Source organism: Homarus americanus, unplaced genomic scaffold, assembly GCF_018991925.1.
Source record: "Homarus americanus isolate GMGI-L3 unplaced genomic scaffold, GMGI_Hamer_2.0 scaffold44060, whole genome shotgun sequence".
Classification (NCBI taxonomy): domain Eukaryota; kingdom Metazoa; phylum Arthropoda; class Malacostraca; order Decapoda; family Nephropidae; genus Homarus; species Homarus americanus.
In genome coordinates, this window is record NW_024756871.1 from 3,258,160 (window position 1) to 3,278,785 (window position 20,626).

Sequence of the window (20,626 nt, forward strand, 5' to 3'; positions counted from 1 at the left end):
CACACACACACACACACACACACACACACACACACACACACACACACACACACACACACACACACACATCATACAAAAACGTCATAAAGAAAATTAAAAGCCCTTTGAGATAATAATGTCGGCTTTTTTCACTTAGCGTTTTTTTAATGTTCTTTTATGTCTATTTGAATCAGTTTTCAAGCCGATCAACGTGTCTGCCAATTGATGGTAATGAGATCCCGTGTAAGTTTTATTTGTGACAGCCAATCTTTACTAGAACAGCAAGCATAACCACCTTTCAGAAAAATGTTAATCTATTCCTTGAATTTGATCGTTGCAACGTTCCATCCACATACACATCCTTCCGATTAAAATGCTTTCCTATTAAAACGACGTCTTTAGACCTTGTGGGACCAGGTTGGTGAGGACAGACACGCGTGAGGCAATATGTGTTCACTACTGTAGATTTAGTTCTGAATCGTTGATGCGTCCATGACAGAGAAATAAAGATGAATTAATAGGGATAATAGTGTTTTAAATCTTCTCATATTAATCCATAATTTTACTATGTAGAAACAAAATTAAGTAGATATTTGTATCTCGAAAAGAAAATTAAAATTAGTAGGGGTCAATACGTATTGTGCTTTGCCTGAGTGCATCCGAATATTTTTTTTACACTCGCTCTTGCCAAGACTCTACCGATGTGTAAGTTATTCGTTTGCCCAATACTAGTCTGTAATAGCGTAGTGCTAGTAGGTTTTCAACATATACTTAAAGCTCTGCAGTCGTGTTTAACATTTTCATCTGCCCAAAGCTTATCCAGTCGTGTCTGAAATGCCACTATGCTTGTACGTCCGGCCACCTGCCCGCCCAGGTGCCAAGAATAAATAGTTTTGTCTACTGGCATTTAGATGCGCCTTAAACATTTTAAAACTGCAACTCTAGATGACACGTACAAGTTAATAACTGTTATGAGACTGTCATTTCTTCTCCTTGTAATGTCTCGGACACTCTTGGTGTCCCATGGGTGGAAAGCAACAGGTGAACCATGACTCGTACGTCCGCCCGTGAGGAGAAGATAAAAAAGATACACACAATTTATTTCAAGAACAGTTAGGAAATAATGGTAGGTATTGCGCAAACTTAATACCAAAGTCTCTTTTACAGTGTAAAACAACTCGAACAATTAACATGAACGAATATTTATAAAATCATCTTCATCCGGTGTGGGAATACGAAGGGAATACCCAATTGTTGTAGAGCATAGACTCCCGAGGCGAGGCAGACTCAGTGTACGACAAGTGTTAAAAGGGGAGTGACGTACCAAGTCGCCTTGGATACCCGTTACTCATATACGTATATATTTATATTTGTGACTAATGAAATAATAGACGTACTCATGGTTATAGAAAAACATGTAAGTACTATTTGTAGCATAACCTGTAATGTAAGCGTGTTCGTGTCTCATACCCGGGGTAATAAACATTTCTTTCATAAGATTTATTAGCCATTCGCTTTGGGGAAGTTATAATTTTTATAACTTCTTATAAATTATTATATATACATATATAACACCACTGGTATAGCGGTGGTAACACGAGTGTCTCTCGCCTTATTTTCCGTGTTTAATCCCTGGCCATGGACACGTGTGTGAAGGATCGCAGTTTTCGTCTGGTTACTCCGGTTTCCTCCTGTAATATACTTAGCGTACATCAGGTCAAGTTTCGAAAAAATTAAAATGTATTGAAATTATCTAAAAAAAACCCTACCTAATTCACCTAATGGCCACCCAAATTAAGTATAGATATGTAAATGTCAAGACCTTGTGCCAGGCCAGCCAACCTAGAGGTGTACAAGACGGAAGAAGGATGTCAGTGTCCTGTCACCTGTGTAGGATCTCTCCATTGTTCTAGATTAGAATCTAGATAGTTTTGTCAAGGACTCTTTTTAAACCCTAGCTGTGTTTTTGCCTCCACAGTTCGTGCTGGTAGACTATTCAATAGATTTACCGCCCTCCACGGGAAGAATTATTCCATTACAGTCCTCTTGCTGGCACCTTATCCCCTGGCGTCAGTAGTGCGTAACATCACCAAAAACATTTGATCTATGTTTAAATCTTCCATCCCTTTGATAATCGGGTGACATAGTTGAGGAATCATGTTTGCCCCTCTGTGTTGTACTTACGTTATCTAGGGGTGTTGCACGTCCCCACGCCTGTCTACAGTAGTCCAGACTTCCTATACGAGAGGCTTAAAGTTGATGGAGGTTTTCTGATCTAACAAGTCAGTGAATATCCATGCCAGGTAGTAGGTAATAGGTAGCTATCTAACAGGGAGGTACTACCGCCTGGGAAAATATTGGAAGCATAATGTATTGTCTAATGGTAGACCCTGCTGCCATATGGCATCACAAAAATTGTGACCAAGTCCCAGGTTGCTAATCTGACTCTCTGCCTCATTTATACACAGTTGCAGGGTCTCATTTGTTTCTCTTACCAGTGACATCACAATATACTGTACATATATTGTTTCTCACTCGATCATTTTTTTATGTCTTTATGGTTCTTCTTCTTCTTCTTCTTCTTCTTCTTCTTCTTCTTCTTCTTCTTCTTCTTCTTCTTCTTTTTTTCTTCTTCTTCTTCTTCTTCTTCTTCTTCTTCTTCTTCTTCTTCTTCTTCTTCTTCTTCTTCTTCTTCTTCTTCTTCTTCTTCTTCTTCTTCTTCTTCTTCTTCTTCTTCTTCTTCTTCTTCTTCTTCTTCTTCTTCTTCTTCTTCTTCTTCTTCTTCTTCTTCTTCTTCTTCTTCTTCTTCTTCTTCTTCTTCTTCTTCTTCTTCTTCTTCTTCTTCTTCTTCTTTTCTTCTTCTTCTTCTTCTTCTTCTTCTTCTTCTTCTTCTTCTTCTTCTTCTTCTTCTTCTTCTTCTTCTTCTTCTTCTTCTTCTTCTTCTTCTTCTTCTTCTTCTTCTTCTTCTTCTTCTTCTTTTTTCTTCTTCTTCTTCTTCTTCTTCTTCTTCTTCTTCTTCTTCTTCTTCTTCTTCTTCTTCTTCTTATTATTATTATTATTATTATTATTATTATTATTATTATTATTATTATTATTATTATTATTAAAATAAATTTTCGCCCCCAGGCCTTGATGTGGGTCAGTGACCTGTGTCCGGGTGGGGTAATCCCGTAAAAAAAAAAAAGTAGTGTAGGGAGCGGGGGGGCGGTGCTGGTCACGGTTGGTAGTGACCCCCCATGAGTTCACTTGTGTACGTGAATATATTTACACACACACACACACACACACTAGTTTATGAATTTCGGACCGGAATTCCTTTGAAGTTTCTCGGAAATTTCCCGTTCATGCCCTGGGTTTAGTCTGGGAATATTAACGACAATGGGAAACATTCTGACATCATCTTCGCTACAAGCAACGTACAGTAGCTTTCCGTTTTAGCTTCGTTACGTACAACAATGCTATTTTATGACAGGATAGGGGTGTGTGTGTTTGTCTGTCTGTCTGTTTGTCAAGTCCTCTTCTGTCTGGCACGTACAAAACTTTCCTACAAGCAAAATCTCCCAAATCCTGAATAGTTTCCCCCTGAGCATATGACCTCCTCCTTCTTCCCCCTGAGCATATGACCTCCTCCTTCTTCCCCCTGAGCATATGACCTCCTCCTTCTTCCCCCTGAGCATATGACCTCCTCCTTCTTCCCCCTGAGCATGTGCCCTCCCTTCCTCCCTGGAATTGTTCTTGTATGTTTGGACAGCAACAATCTCTCTCTCTCTCTCTCTCTCTCTAAGACAAAAATAACATGATCTATGAGGCCCTAATTTGGAGTAAGAGGGAGGGGGTAGGGTAGGGGGGAGAGGAGGAGGGGGTTGTCTACGCTACACCAATCACATGGCCTGGGAGTGCTGGTGACGTCACGGCTACAGTTCAGTTCAGTTTTATTCAGTAAAGTCGGTTTATAAGTTTTTATTTAACTGGTGTGTGTATATAGACCATGCAGGTACACAATATACATACACAGTACCGGTATACAAATAATGTAGATAAACAAATGTGACTCCAATGCTTTATACTCTGGGTTTACCTTCCTCACTATGATTTATATTATTTACAAGGTGTCTCAGAAAAATGTAAACACACTGACTCACAGATTTCCGTGTGAATGCTTGTAATATAACAGCAACATTGTACAGCAGTGTGTGTATACATTTTTTTGAGACACCATGTTAGAAGTATAAGTATTGAGTGTAATGATCCATGGAATTTAATTGTTAGAACGAAATGGGATCACGTGAACATTAGCCCCCCCTACAGCTTATTTCACCAGATGATTCATTACTAACGTTATCTGGGAGGTTTAGTTAGCGTTTGTACTAAGATTGGCAAAAACTAAAAGAAAAAGTACTTGAAATGTACAGAAAAAGAAAAATTGTATACTTTGGTAATATAATTAGGGATGAGGAGAAAATAACAAATATTAAAAGGCAAAGTTAAGGGTAGGAGGACCAGGAGAAGGTAAAGACGGGTGGGTGAATGAAAATAAAAACCGAGTCCCCAGAGAGATACAAAACCTTAGATGGTTGGTAAAAAACAACCCGAGAATGTTTAGAGTGGAGGACTGTGGTATCCAACCCTCAGATATGAAGACGGTACTCTGATTGATGAGTCCAGGCATTTAAGATATGGGCATGGGGGTCCTTCATGTCTGGTACTCTCCAGTTATCGGATGTCTGTAGTTTGTGTCTTTGTTGTTTCGAGTTTCAAACATATCTGTGCTGCTTCCCCTTTGAAGTACTGTAGGGTCGGTGTGTTCGGGGATTATGTTATTGGGATCACTGTGTGGCGTCGTCCGTGTAATATATATTTCTATACTCATAATCATTGCTGGTTGAGGGACGTCAGATGTGTAGGTTATAAATAGCGTTGAGCATATTACGCTGCCTTGTGGGACGCCGCTTAGTATAGTGAAAAGTCTGCCAACACCTGCGTGGTGCTTTGTTGGTTCGTTATGTAACCCGGTATTATAGAGTACTGTACGGTTGTTATCAAGGTCGCAGGAAATATTTTATCATCGGGTAAACAATGTTAATTAAACTCATTTTAAGAGACAAACTGGCATCTGACCACCAATAGATGTAAAGTAAATACAAATTTATCCTTATCGGACTGAAGGAAGATTCATTTTGCAAAAACTTGGCAAAAAAATTTTCAATAACTTATTTTGGATAGAAAACGTTACCATAAAACATTACTGTTTATCCATACGTTGGTGAGTAATTTTATAAAAAAAAAAAAATATATATATATAATTACTCTCTTCTCTTTCACACACACACACACACCATGTGGCAACACTCCACCACCACCTCCACTATCAGCCACACTGCGTTGTTCGTTTAACAATGACTGCCACTCTGAGTGGTTGAGCGTCTGGTGCTGCCTTAATCACGCCACCCGTGACTCACACACCTATGCCTGTCCCACACTCCCATGCCCACCCCACACGGTCACCATACGTCAATGCCCATCCAACACGCTCACACCAACGCCCACCTAACACGCCTACGCCTTCTCGCAGGCCGCACTAAACGCCCACCCATCATGCTTACATCAACGCCCACCTTACACATCTACACCACCACACAGTCCACACCACATGTATACATGCCACCGCCCCTCCCGCACCACCCATCTCAAACCCTCCCTCTAAGCGTACCACATGGCCCTCTATATCATCAACACCCTATATGTACAGAATGCAAAGAAAACAATCAACAGAGAGCCCATCAACTCCATGCGAAGGAGTAAACATTGATTTGATTGGGTGGCGACGGGTAAAGATGGGAAGAAGTGATTCCAAATCATCAACCGAGCTTCTACATAAACCTTACAATGATATAAACATAAATTTTGATTGGCTGACGAACTTCACATAATTTACTGTATCCTCACGGTCGACTTTCTAGTCAGTTAAACGTCGGTCAATTACTCAATACAACTGTTGGTAAATACTGGACATGTGCTACACGGACTCTTGAATAACCTGGACATGTGTCAGTGTTTGTAAAGCTTCGACTTACGGAGCTCACACTTGGGGGTGTCACTTCATTCTCAAGCAGGTTATTCCAAGAGAGCGGGACTAGTTTACTGGGTACCCACTTCCCGTGTAAGGCGAAGCACATGGTAAAACAGCGCACAACAGGGAAGCTCGCCGAGTTCATGTTTGCGTTTTCTCTACTGATAATTTCTTTAATTTACGGCTGTGACCTCCAGAGGGGCGGGCATCCGCTTGCTCCAGATATAAATATTTGCCTGATTAATGTTCCTTGAGGTGCTTATAAACTTCTATTAAATCCTCCTTTGCCTTTCTGTTGTATAAAATAGACAATTATTGACGTACCAGCGCCATCTCGGAGACAAGGACAACTGCAATAACTAGGAGTCTAACACAACACTTTTGATAAAACTTTAAGTACAGTACAGTATTAATTCAGTTTACTTATCAGCAAGTTTCACCTTCTGTTTCACAATAATTAGAGAGATTTAGTTCGTTACCAACTTAAACACCTATAGTTTCAGAGAGGAAAATGTCCAACATGCTTCTAATCCAAACCACACAAGAGGGACATAAGGAAATTGATTGGCCAGCTGCGAGTAAGGGCGATAAGAATTCAAAATACAACAATAATCAGTCCGGCAGCAGTCGCAACACCACACTAGGATTAACAAAGAAATGATTGAGTGGGGATGCCTGTTGGTGGCGTGAGGAGAGTGGCACGGGGCAAGGAACAACTAGGTCCTTGTGTGTGCTGTGAGGCACGCCACGACACACCCACCTATCAGGTCACAACACATCCCCCCCTACCCATTTTTTCCCGCTCTGCCTCGGAGGAAGAGATCACGAGTGAGTTGTTTTTCTCGTATGTAAATTAACCCGTCTGTGAATGGCTTTCTTTGTGAGGAATGGCAGTGTAGTGGTTAATTAAGCCTTGATGTGCACCGCTTGGAGCACTGCAGTTATTATTATTATTATTATTTTTGTACTCAGTCGTTTCTGTAAAGTTAACAGTACAGTAATTACTATTGGCCTCAGAATATTTCCTGTTATTAAGCGGATATGGCTTCAAAATGCCTATGATACTGATTAGATTTCAAAATTTTTTAAGGGGACTTACAACGCCCCCCCCCCCTCCCCCAACTGGGTGGGCTCGCTGCGCTCGCCATATTCCTCCACCCAAAACTTATTGGACCCACCCCTTTTGATATTCCTGGATCTGCCATGACAGTACCTAACTTTACAGATGGGAAAGTGAGGTGGTATCGCGCAATGCTGGCTCTTTGCGGCTGAGTATTCAATGTCACTTTAAAATTTAGTTCCATCTCACGTCTATCAATCTTTTCATCCTATGATTGGCGCACCATCCTCGTCATGAACGCAATAAGCTATAGTCATCTTTTTATACAAAACCCGAGCTTGGAATGTTGGAATCATCTCTATCTATCTGTCCAGAAATGATCGAAATCTACACTACGTTAACCTTCCAACTTTTGTTTCTATTATGTAACACCAGAAGCTATGCTTACACCATTTCAGACTCATTATCCCCAACTAAACGCCTGAGTTCAGCTCTCGTAAACCACGCGGCAGACAGGGCAGAACCTAAAGTAGTGTTGGATTACAGTTGTGTGGTTGTCATAACAGCAGAGGGAAAGTGGATCTGATTCCTAGTAAGACATATTACTCAGATTGCAAATTGTTCGTGACTAATGGCGCTAACTGTCTCGAAGATCAAGCAGACAGTATTTTTTTTTTATTTGATGACACTGATAAGACTGCAATTAACCCTTTTTAGTTAACATATATGAGATTGTTCAAGCAGTTAGTTTAAACTTGACTTACTGATTTAAGGTTTGTGGTCGTCATAAAGTTATATTCTGTTTTAAGCTATATTGAGCACTGATTCTTAATACCTTTCACACACACACACACACACATTATGATAGGTTAAGAGAGAGAGAGAGAGAGAGAGAGAGAGAGAGAGAGGTACTGGTTGGTGTTCACAGTTTTAAGAGTCAAGACGCTGGGAAGAAAGGCTCTGCTGTATATTATAAGTGTTTACAGGAGTAGCGATGCACAGATTTGAGACGAATTTATATTAACTCTAAACGGTTCCATTTCCATACCATGTTGCGGTTTTTTGTTATAATTGTCCTTAATATCAGGATACGTTGCATAACAAATATGGTAAACTTAATTTCGACACTGGTACTTGTATAATAACCTTCGTCATTGAAGTAGTTAAAGCAGCAACTACAAAAACGACTTCACCGATTGTGTAGATTAGCGCATTATTGTTAGACACAAGGTAATTATTTTATTGAAAAAGTAGCGGCAACAAAGATTGTTTCTCGCCTGTAAGACATCACTTATAGTTAAAAGGATACTTGTGTGTCGTGTAGGTGGTCGGTGTTTTGTTGTGTCTGTGTTAACAGATGAGATTAGATTAGATTGCCCCGAGGGGGCTAGTTTATTGGGCACCCCCTTACATCCTGTGCAAGGTGAAGCGCAGAAGCGTTTACAGTGCCCATCTGGGAAGCATGCGGAGTTCATGCTTGCCTTTATGACTTATGCATTAAGGGCGTAAAAGCCTGAAGGGTCATGGGTTTTGACAGCATGTTATATAAAGTGACAGAATGATGAGTGTGTGGGGGTAAATTTCCCGGTACAATTTATCTGTTTTTGGCAAAGCGTGGCAGGTCCCTAATAATGTCAAGTGCCAGGCCATAGCAATAGGCATTGACAATATTGAGGGACATACCTTTTAGTGTGATTGTGATGGCGTGTACGTCGGTAGTGTCGGCTTCAAGGGGGACGTCGAGAGGTTGGTAGGGGACGTCCTTCTTGGCGTAGATACGTAGTCCACTAGCATGTCCATATGGTGGTCAATTGATGTGGAGAACTGGAGTGGATGGGCCCCAGGTGCCGGCATGCCGGTGGGGGACGGGGAGCCGGGGGTGGTGTCCTCGGGTTCACGAGCGCCCGGTGGGTGGACGGGGGCAGCCGGGCACGAGGCAGGCTCGGTGTGGACGCCAGCAGTGGTGCCAGGCTGCGGTGGAGTAGGCCGTGAGCATGAGGGGCATAGGGGGCTACCAGGTTGTGTCAAACCAGAAGAGGGGGGTGACTGGGTAGCAGCTGGAGGCATGGGTAGTCTGTGTAGGTTGGAGATGGCAGTACAGAGTGTATCAAAGAGTCTTTCAATACAATTGGTAAATTCGTGTAAGAGGGATATGATCTGTGTCGTGTCACCGAAGGGGGGGGCGGGGGAGGCACCGGTCGGGGCACAAGGCCTGACAACGTCAGAATAGAACCCGAGAGGAGGCCCAGTTGTAGTTGAGTTAGGAGACGGCCGGGACTGCTGTGTTGCAGCCAGGTGAGGCCAGGCAGGGGCAAGTGTTGTTGAAGAAGGCTCGGTAGGCTCGGGGAGAGGTTGAGATGGCCGCAGCCTTCGGGGAGGCTTTTCTCCTGGGACAGACGGACGTTTGGGGCATTGTCGTGAGTCAGCATTGTGCCAGCCACCACAATTACAACACCTGGGGTCAACAAGATCACCCCCATTGAGGTGGTCTTTGATTTTTTGGGCACAGACGGAGGAGTGGTTACATGAACAGAAGCGACACCTGGTGAAGGTGTGACCCCAATGGGAGCAGATGACACAAAAAGCAGGCCCGGGGTGATATGGTTGAGCGTACAGTGGGGGGAGGACTGGGTGGGCATCAACAGTGGTTGGGCACTCCCTTCCCTTCCATTTAACTATGACAGCTGCTTGTGGGGTCTTCCCTCGGTAGTGTCGACGTATACTGAGTTACGAGCATCTTCGACTTCAGCGTATAGGGGGAACTGTTTAACTAGGATGTGGCAGCATTCCGCTGCGTCAGCAAGTGGAGGCACGTGGACCCTTGGTTAGGAAGTTAGGTTCACAGTGGATTGACAACGCTGAGTGTACCAGTTGGAAAAGTCCCCCAACTGTACAGGGGGTCAGGTCAACCTCCTGAGCATAAGTGACCATCTGTCTTGGATATCATATAATTCCTCAAATAAAATTAAGAAGAGTTCACGCCAGGTGCTTGCACTATATTTATTGGTAGAGTATTTCACGAATTCATAACTCTTCCTCTAAACAAGTTAGTTCTGAGGGTTTACTGTAAGGTAGCTTCTGCACCTTAATAACACCAACCTCTGAACAAGTAGCGGTACCTTCAACATACACTGCACTTCGCGTGACACTTACAAAAAAATAATGAGATATTTCCTAGCTAGTATGTTTGGTGTACACGAACGTAAGCTGATACAAGCCTCTGTGACCTGGTGCTGGAGGGCGTTTGGTGGTATACAAACACTCTGTCGGCGCCCGGACAATTTTAACCCTCTATTGTTGAACCTCTTTGTTTATGGCCGGCCCAAAGACCTTTAGTTTTCTCTTAAGATAAATTCCAATACGATTTCTTCCTTATTTGTCTTATCTGGTTGTGGGGAACTTCAGAAAAAAAATGCTTTATCGTAGTGTCCATCAGAATAACATTAATGGTGTGCATAGAGGCAGGTTAAAGAACGAGACATTGTGATAAAAGAAAAACCTCTTTTCTTTCTTTGTAGTGAAGTTAGCAGAACAGTGACACAATACTACAGTGAATGGAGGTATCTCGTCTCAATACAGTCCAGTTGGAAAAGTACAAAACACATCTGTTATCCCCACAAACACCCCACCTTCGTAAATATGCCAAATGGATTCGTCCTGTATGCAATGATAAGTCAACAAGAACAACTTGGAGACCTTCTTACTGGAAAAAGTTGTAATGTTGACTCTTACTTGTTGTGCTTTAGAGTCTCTATCGCATATATTCTGGCAAACATAGCTCGTATGAAGTGGTACTACTCCCATTTAACATTTTAAAGTCTGACCAAGGAGTCAGTGAAGTTATTAGTTGTATCACAGAGTTAACAAGAGGACAGCTGTATATTATGACTGTCTATTCTCATCTTCCCTGATTTTACAGATGGTGTTTATTCAAGGTAAGACGCATACTAAAGATAACCCCCAATTGGAGAACTACTATTGTTTCTCATAACAGGACAAGTAAAGGGATAAATGGATCACCAAAAGATTAGCTCCTCCAGCTTATATCTCTTGATGATTAAATAGCCGAATTAAGGTAATTTAACTTGGGGGGAAGCAAGTGGGGTGTCTGATATTCATGTGATTCGCGCACACGCACACAACTAAAGTACTGTACTGTAATATGGTAACATAATATTCAGTAACACCACGTTACTATGGGCGAGAAAACATATAAAAAGGGTGACACAATAGTCATAGTCTACATTTGCAAAACAGAAAAGTTAAAAAGCGAGAAGAAGAGAGTAGGGGAGGCGAGGGGGGCGTTATTAGAGAAGGGAGGTAGGAAGAGGTCAGTCAGGGATCGTTCTAACGTAAACAGTGGCTTCAACCAGCACTTCCATCCCCCCTCCCCCCTTCTTCATCCACCTCACCAGCCTTACTGCTTTCTTTCTTGTCTGTGTCTGTTTGTATCTTCTCTAGTGCCGGTAGTTTTTTTTTGTGTGTGTCTATCTCTCTATGTTTGCAATAGTACAGGTATACGTAATATATAGCCAACTGTTTACCTCGAGGCTGCACTTGGCCTTGGAGAGAGAGGTTAACCCTGTGTTGCTGACATATTCCCATTCTTCCTGGTATTTCTTTTTATTGGGCACCCCTACATCCTTGTGTAAGGTGAAGCGCAGAAACGTTTACAGCGCCCAACAGGGAAGCATGCTAAGTTCATGCTTGCCTTTATGTCTCATGAGTTAAGGGCGTACCTGGTATGTTATGTCGTCCAAGTTGAAGGTTATTTGAAAGGTTAGCTGTGTTATTGTTTAAGTGAGTAGACTGGCTCATGCGTCTCTTTTACTGTCTGATCAGGACTGTTCTAAATCGTGACCATCCTACCTAGTTCTCATGACAACTGACTCTGTTGTTTATGAACTGATCCAGACCGTATGACTCTTAACTCCCACTTGAGTTCCTGCTGACTAGTCCTTCCACTTGAGTTCCTGGCTGATTAGTCCTCCTACTTGAGTTCCTGTTGACTAGTCCTCCCGCTTGAGCTCCTGCTGACTAGTCCTCCCACTTGAGTTACCACATTGTCTGGCTTCAGATTCAACTAGAAAAGGAACCTTTCCCATACTGCACACTTTTATGCATGTACGCATGGTGTACAACGATGGAAAGGAATAATTGTATGTTTATTGAAAATAAAGCTCTTACGACAACCTATTTTTTCTTGCTTCATGCATAATGAAAAATAAATTCGATATTTACAGCAGAACTAAGATTATTTTGCATAAGCAATAGTAAGTGTTATTCAGCTTCGCCCGGATATGGGGACAGGACATCCCCTGGCCACACACACCTTCCCACTAAAGTTCAGTTAATTTCTCTATCTTCAAAACAATAAATGCATCCACAACATACAGACACAAACACACAGTCACAAATGCACACACAGAGTGTACAGTGTTTTATATATATTTATATATAATCAATATTCAAAGCTTTTACCTCTCAATCATGGCTCATCTTTCCATTAATGCAATTTTCTTGGTGTTTGCAGGTGGTGTAAAGCAAAGCTGGGTGGCCACCACAGCAACACTGCCAGGCATAACTTGGCATCACCAGCTGGAAGCACCTAAAATCCAGAGGGGTTCAACCCACTATGTTTAGTGAGCGATAAGTATAGTGGAGTGTCCTTACCTGAGTTGACAGAACCCACAAGGGGTCACAGCTCAAGGTTGAAGAAGCCGCAAGTCCAGAAAACTGTGAGGACAAACTTTTTCGGAGTGAGGGTTGTGAACTCGTGGAACAACCTGCCAGAGTATTGTGACAGCACCGAGTGTGAGCTCTTTCAAGACCAGACTTGACCAGTAGTGGTGCAGGTTCAGATGCATTCAGGAGCCAGAGCATGCCCAGTGCTTGCCAACATTGTGTAAGAGACACGTGACCGACCTCCCAAGCGGATAACGAGCTGATCATTGAGAGGATAAAAGTAAAATTTGGTATTGTAAAACAGGCCTGTGGCTACTAAATAAAACCAACATGACAAAGACAAGTGAACCTTAACAGTGTACAGCAGTCTTATCATTGGCTGTTGATGATAAGTATTGTATTATTGTGAGGCCTTGTGTGTGGTCAGTGCCAGTGTAGTGTATACAGTAAATCTAAACCCCAGCCTATAATCATGGCCACAAAGAAAACATTGTTTCGCAACATTTCTGTTGAAGGATCTACCCCAGGGACTCCTATGAGTAGAGGTCCAAAGCCTGATGCACGTTTTAATGCACTGCTAAAAGCCCTGAAGACACAAGAACTGCAGGGAGTAAGAGAGCAATTATCGCGGGGTTTACCAGTCAACTACCGAGAACCAGCCCTCGGAAACAAGACTCCACTTATCTGTGCCTCTGAACGTGGCTTCTTGGAGGCTGTAGTGGAATTGCTGGGCGCTGGGGCCAATGTGAGTATAGCTGATGCTGCTGGGGCAACTCCACTGCATATGGCTGCTGGTGGGGGGCATCTCTCAACAGCGAGGCTTCTGCTTGCACATGGCGCCCATGTCGACCCACTTGACGCCCATGCCAGTACCCCTCTCCATTATGCTGCCCGAACAGACATACAAGATCCAGGCAGCAGCAGTGTGATAGGAGTGGTGGAGATCCTGCTTGCTGCAGGGGCACGATGTGGCCTGAGAGATGGAGAGGGCCGTTTACCTCTCCACAATGCAGCAACTGCAGGTAGTGCAAAGCTTATAAAAGTCCTTGCTGCAGGGCCATATAAGGCAACAATTAATCTAAAGGATAATGAGGGCCGTACCCCACTGCACTGCGCTGTACTTGGGGCACGATCACTGGATGCTGTGGCAGCTGTGCTAAAGCTTGGGTGCTCTATAGATGCCAGAGACTCCCAGGGCCACACTGCTCTTCACCTGGCAGCCAAGAGGCAATACAATCATGTAGATGATGAATTTGATGGACTTTGTTTAGAGCTCCTGTTGTCGCATGGTGCTTCAGTAGCTGCCAAGAATGATGAAGGATACAATGCTCTATCTCTGGCCGTTCTGCGTACTATGTGGTGGGGTCGCCCAGGAGCCAGAGACCATATCCTGGATGCTGTGCAACAGCTAGTTGCTAAGGGCAGCTGTATACAGGATGGATTTGCCATGTGGAGGATGGTTGAAAGCTTCCCCTCCCTTGTGCCAGTTGCTCTCAACAGATCCATCTGTGCTAACACATCTGCCCATGACTCTCCTCATCTTCGACTTGATTTTGATTTTCATCCCCTCTCAGTGAACGCTAAGCACCTTCGAGAAATTCACCGTCAGTCTCCACTCAATCCACAGTCAGAGTTACCACCTCCCTTACTTGGGGACTCAGAAGTAACAATGTTTCATTACATTCTCTGGGCAGGACGGAAACGACTCCTACTACATCCACTCTACAAATCATTCCTGCACCTCAAATGGTCAAAAGTTCGCAACTACTTTCTTGCTAATGTCATATTCTACTTTTTTTTTGTTCTAAGTCTAACGGCTTTTCTCTTGTCATCACGTAACTGTCCCGACAATGCCACACATGACAACGATACAATGTCTGCACCCACCATCACAAACTACTCCATCCCGGCCAGTAGAAATATGACAAGTGTATGCCGATGGGCAGGTGAGGAGGCCGGAGTAGTGGGGCTAACGTGGTGGTGTTTAGTCATCTTTTCGGCCTTCCTTGACCTACGGGAAGTAGTACAATTGATGCAGAATCCTCTCATCTATTTATGCAACATTGGGAATCTCCTGGATGCTACTTTAGTATTCTCTGTCCCACAACTACTGGTTGGTGGTTCACCTGAAGAGGAAACAACTAATGGTCAAATGGCAATGTGTTGCTTGGCGGTATGGCAGCAGAGAGTTGGTGCTATTGCCATAATCCTAGCCTGGGTAAGGCTAATGCTTTTCACAGGGCAGTTCCCCAGTTGTGGGGTCTACATTGTTATGTTTTCTACTGTCGCCAAGAATGTTCTCAAATTCCTAGCCATGTATATGTTTGTGCTAGTAGCCTTTGCTTTGGGGTTCTATGTACTCCTGCGCTCGCTGCCCACCTTCAGGACCCCTGGCACAGCACTCATCACCTCCTTGGTAAGTACTGTATTTGTTCTCAAGTACAGTATGCCATCTTACCTTTACTTCACTCTGTCTACGAATGTTTAAATATCTTGTAAAATATAATGCCTGTACTTTTGTATGCCATTTTGTTTTCAATACTAATAATTTAAGAAAAAAAAAATAAAATCTCTATATATGTTAGTGAAGCTTTAACTGTAGACTTTATTCTACTGTACTAGAAAAGAACCTCACCCTTTGAAAGTTAAGAAGACTATATCCAAACAGTAACTTGAGCCTCTTGATCATTTACAAATCATCATTCATGCCTGCTTAAATATGAGTATACAGTATACAGTTAAAACCACCACTGTCACTCACAGTTTACCCATCCCCATCTTTTAAACAACTTATAATGCCTCTGAGAAGATCTTGATTATCCATATCCGTCTTAAATACACAAACTTTCAACGTAAATGCTCATGTGAACAATTTGTATTTATGCAGTCATATTCTGTCTGAACTACAGACTGTAATGCATTAAATTTTTTACTCCCTAATTTAAGTTATAAAATCTATGCAAGTATTGTACAGTGTTTATTAGATTGTAATTAAAAATGAAAACCACTAACATAACACCACAAACCTACAACCAAAGATTTCATTGTACATGGTTAAATAAATGTGACTACAGCTACTCCTCGACATACGACCACTTCAGTCGCACCAGAATTTTGTCAAATTACGTATTTCCGAATCCTGACGTTAGTGATCACACTGTGTACTGACAAAATTTTAGTTTGTAATTCACTTAAAATGGCTGGCAAGCTTAAAAGTGAGAGTTTTGTGGTGCTGAGAAGAAAAAAAAGACACCCATTTTAGATTTTCTATGAATTATTTATGCATTTTCGACTTACTACCTGGATTTGGGTCCCTAACCCCGACGTAAGTCGAGGAGCAGCTGTAATTGTTTTCCAAATGGCGAGAAGATTTGATTATACGTACACAGGTCAGCTCGGCCACTCCACGTCCCGGGCTACCCACTTCTCAAGTAGCGATACCAGCCCCCGTCTACATTGGGCAGTACCTCTGTTTGCTCACAATGCTGAATACATTGAGAAAGCTCTAACTTTTAAGTGTAGACTTTTCAAACACTATGTACACACTCAAAACATCATCTTTGAAGTCTGATAAAGGAGCCATTAGGGGTAGTGGTATCTTACATTATAAAGCTGTAACATTAAAAGAGGCAATTTGTTGAAAATGGCAAATACATTATCACCATAAAGGTTTTCATGTAAAGATTTATCACAATAATTTTGTTGACTGTGCACTGTTATTAACTGTGACTCACACAGGTGATGATGACCGGTGAACTGGACTATGAGTCGACTTTCCTGACAGAACCATCAGAGTCATCAATGTTGTGTATCTTCCTCCTGGTGGTGTTCATTGTGCTCGTCTACATCATCCTCTCCAACCTCCTCGTGGGTCTGGCTGTTAGTGACATGTACGCCATCCAACACAGGTCAGCCACTTTTAATAGTGCACTATACAGTACTGTATGTCAATTTAGTTTATATGAGGTTTAAATATCTCTATATATAGTGCTGTACAGTACAGTATTATGAATTTAATTTTGTACTTAGTGAAATATTGGCACTGTACAGGTAATTGACAATATTTATCAATTTTTTTAGAAAAAACACAGGTAGTGAGTAATTAGCATTAGAAAAGCAATTAAAATTTTTGAGATGTCATTTGGAGATGTAATTACAGTACAGTATACAGCTACAAAAATGCAGACAACAGATCCTTAATCAGCATGTTCAGAAGTACAGTACATACAGTATACTGTATTGAGATTTTGAAAAAAAATCGGTGAGATCAAGATTTTTGGCCATAAACACTTTTTCTCAGAATTGAAATGTAATGTGTCTTACCAGTTAATTACAGTACTTGTAGAATGACACATAAACAACAGAGGGTGACCTTGAAAAAACAGGGAAGGCAAAAACCACATTTTTTATTTTTATTTTTTAATAAAATAAAAACCAATATTGTTTTTTATAAAAGATTTTCCATTAAAACAAATTATTTTCCTTATTTCAAAACCCATTCCACACTTCTTAGACTCCATTAATGTGAAGTACCATATCTCTAGCTTCTATAACTCCAGGGCTGTACAGTACTTGTATTTGTATGACTGAAATATGTATGTCATAAATTTATTTTGGTACAGTACAAGTACCAGGAAACATTTATCAGATTTTATTCACATATGAGTAATAACTGTTTATGAAATAGTACTGTACCAATTTGTAAATACATTCATGTAACAGTTTCACTACAACTACATTTTTCTATTCTAGGTCCGAGATTTTACGACTAACACAACACGTAGAGCTGATGATTCAAGTGGAAACTTTGTTCAGGAATCGTCTTGTTCCCCAGAAGATGCAACGGTGTCTCCTCAACAGCATTGCCATCATGGGCTCTCAGCAGAAGTTGACTGTCTCCGTTTACCCCAATCGTACCCGGGGATTTGGCGAAGGTCTATTCCTGTTCCTTTCGAAGGTAATTGGAACACGCCGTCTGCTTATCAAGCTATTTGAGATGTTCGTCTCTGGATTCATTCCTCCTGAATATGAAGTTTCACTCCCTTCACAGCTCATGAGAGAGGCTCTTGATGTGGCATTAAGAGAACATGAACTAGATAAGAGAGAACGTCTCCTGCATCTCCGCGCACTGCAGATTGGGACAACTGGACACCACAAACAGAACCAGTCAGGGCAGGTAGCGCACGTTCCAATTAACCAGACCACACTCACTCGCGGATCATCATACAGGAGACCGACAACTACAGCTGTTCGATCTTCTTGGCGCTGGACTCTCATGAGTGATACGGACAGTGAGGATGATACTGTGAACATGTTACATGCTCAACCCTCAGTCTGGGCACCTCATCCAGCAGCATCACAAAGAACTGTTATTCCAGATCCAAATGCACGCCTGGAAGAACTCAGGAATATGGTTCTCAGTCTGCAGAGTACCATAGAGTCACTCACTGTGGTCATACAGCAGAGAGACACAGATCAGCAGTTGTCCTCACAAATTATAAATTCACTTGATACTGAATTTACAGTCTAAAATAGAGATCACAATCCAACTCAGGCATCACATTAGGATCTGGGCTTCAGGATGGACCCACACTGGTGTCAAAAGCCACATCACTGTTAAAAGCCAGAGCTTCTCTTTGTTATTAGAAAACAAAGAAGCAACTGACTTTTCAGCTCTGGTTTCACATAATTTATATGGAACAAACACATCCATACCCTTGTATCTCCTGGGGATTCTATCAGCACCATCCCTAAGCTTAAGAACCCGGGTCATGAATCTTCCTTACAGAACCTGAGGAAGTTGAGGACTGTCATCCATTATGTAAAATACAATTAAGTATTTTACCACAAGCTTCACATTCACCACTAAAATCAAAGTAGTAATTAAATTGACAAAAAAATTATTGCATGCATTCACTTTAGAAACAAGTGGTAGCTTCCCACCATCTTAAAATATACTTTTAATAACTTAATTTGTTTGACAGCCATTATTAACATAATTACAAACTGTTAATGGCCAACAAACTATGACAACAATGAAATAAATCTAATTCCTTTGCCTTAATTCAAGATATATTCCTGTTCTTACAAACATAAACATGATTTACCTTCTTTGTTATAACTTAGGAATTAAAATTATTCTTCACTAAAAAAAAAAAGATGGCAGGAATAAAAAAGTAATGATAGAGCTTTGTCATGATGAAACATGGGCTCTATTTTAGATATCACTCACACACATCTCATTGTTAGCAACAAATTCAAAATTAATTATTACATACAGCACTTGTTTCCAATGCAAACATATACTTTTCCCCATATGATTGAGGAGAACAGATTTCTTGTGTAACTCATAACCAGCAGTAAACAGTGATACAGTATTGGTACACTGTACTGTAAATGAAAGTGTGAAGCAAAATATATGAAGCACATCAAAACAGAAGCAAACAGAGTGTCTCAGATCAATCCAATGTTAGCTAAAAAAAAAATTGAAGTGCACAAGTAACCAGAAGGTGGAAGTCTTGCCAGTGATCAATGAGCATTGTACTGTACTGTATTAATATGGTAAAGTATAGTACAGTTTAACCAAAAGAGTGCTTCTGATGCTGCAGTATTGTACAGAACATTGTAAATATTTCATTCATGAATCATAATAAGTTTCATCATTACTGGAATATAATGTAGAAGAGTATTGTATATATCAAAATAAAACTGATTTCTATGTATTAAAAAAAAAATAAATTCAAATTATTGAATATCTTTCAACCCTTTCTCTACAGGATGCCACTTATCCAAGGGGTTAAACTAATTGTACACATTTTCCCTGAAAAATGTGGTATAGGTACTCAGTGTATGGAGAACATGACATGTGACATAACGGTGAGGATGATTTATGTCATATTGATCACAAAATGACTAGAAATTCACATGTTTATGATCAGTAGCAAAGCTCTTCAGCAGTCTTCATTTTTAGAATCCCACCATGCCAAGGGTTATTCTCTGTGAGCCCGGTATTAAAAAATTCTAATATAAGAGCCAGTTTTGAGAAAAATTTATCAAGAAACATCAAATTTGTCTCCCGATATACAGAAAATAAAATAGACACCAACCAATGGGGAAGAAAAAAAAATTAACATAACTGTACTTATTGTATATCACAGCAGGACCTTAATGCCTAACTGGGACTTTAACATTTCATATCAACCAGAAATTAAAATGCACGCCTGGAAGAACTCAGGAATATGGTTCTCAGTCTGCAGAGTACCATAGAGTCACTCACTGTGGTCATACAGCAGAGAGACACAGATCAGCAGTTGTCCTCACAAATTATAAATTCACCTGATACTGAATTTACAGTCTAAAATAGAGATCACAATCCAACTCAGGCATCACATTAGGATCTGGGCTTCAGGATGGACCCACACTGGTGTCAAAAGCCACATCACTGTTAAAAGCCAGAGCTTCTCTTTGTTATTAGAAAACAAAGAAGCAACTGACTTTTCAGCTCTGGTTTCACAGAATTTATATGGAACAAACACATCCATACCCTTGTATCTCCTGGGGATTCTATCAGCACCATCCCTAAGCTTAAGAACCCGGGTCATGAATCTTCCTTACAGAACCTGAGGAAGTTGAGGACTGTCATCCATTATGTAAAATACAATTAAGTATTTTACCACAAGCTTCACATTCACCACTAAAATCAAAGTATTAATTAAATTGACCAAAAAATTATTGCATGCATTCACTTTAGAAACAAGTGGTAGCTTCCCACCATCTAAAAATATACTTTTAGTAACTTAATTTGTTTGACAGCCATTATTAACATAATTACA

The 20,626-nt window shown here is 41.2% G+C and overlaps 1 protein-coding gene across 2 annotated transcripts; it reads left to right on the forward strand.

The window, feature by feature from the left end:
- The first annotated feature begins 1,257 nt into the window (after positions 1–1,257).
- On the forward strand, positions 1,258–20,623 carry LOC121856917 (transient receptor potential channel pyrexia-like). Of its 2 annotated transcripts, XM_042352677.1 has the most exons (5): positions 1,258–1,396; positions 12,643–15,210; positions 16,533–16,702; positions 17,547–18,207; positions 20,036–20,623. In XM_042352677.1, the coding sequence occupies exons 2-5, from the start codon at positions 13,267–13,269 to the stop codon at positions 20,150–20,152; spliced, it is 2,892 nt and encodes a 963-aa protein (XP_042208611.1). In that variant the 5' UTR covers positions 1,258–1,396; positions 12,643–13,266; the 3' UTR covers positions 20,153–20,623. The 2 variants fall into 2 exon arrangements, with proteins under 2 accessions (XP_042208611.1, XP_042208610.1); XM_042352676.1 differs by lacking the exon at positions 20,036–20,623 and having other exon boundaries at positions 1,259–1,396; positions 17,547–18,982.
- Positions 20,624–20,626: the final 3 nt, after the last annotated feature.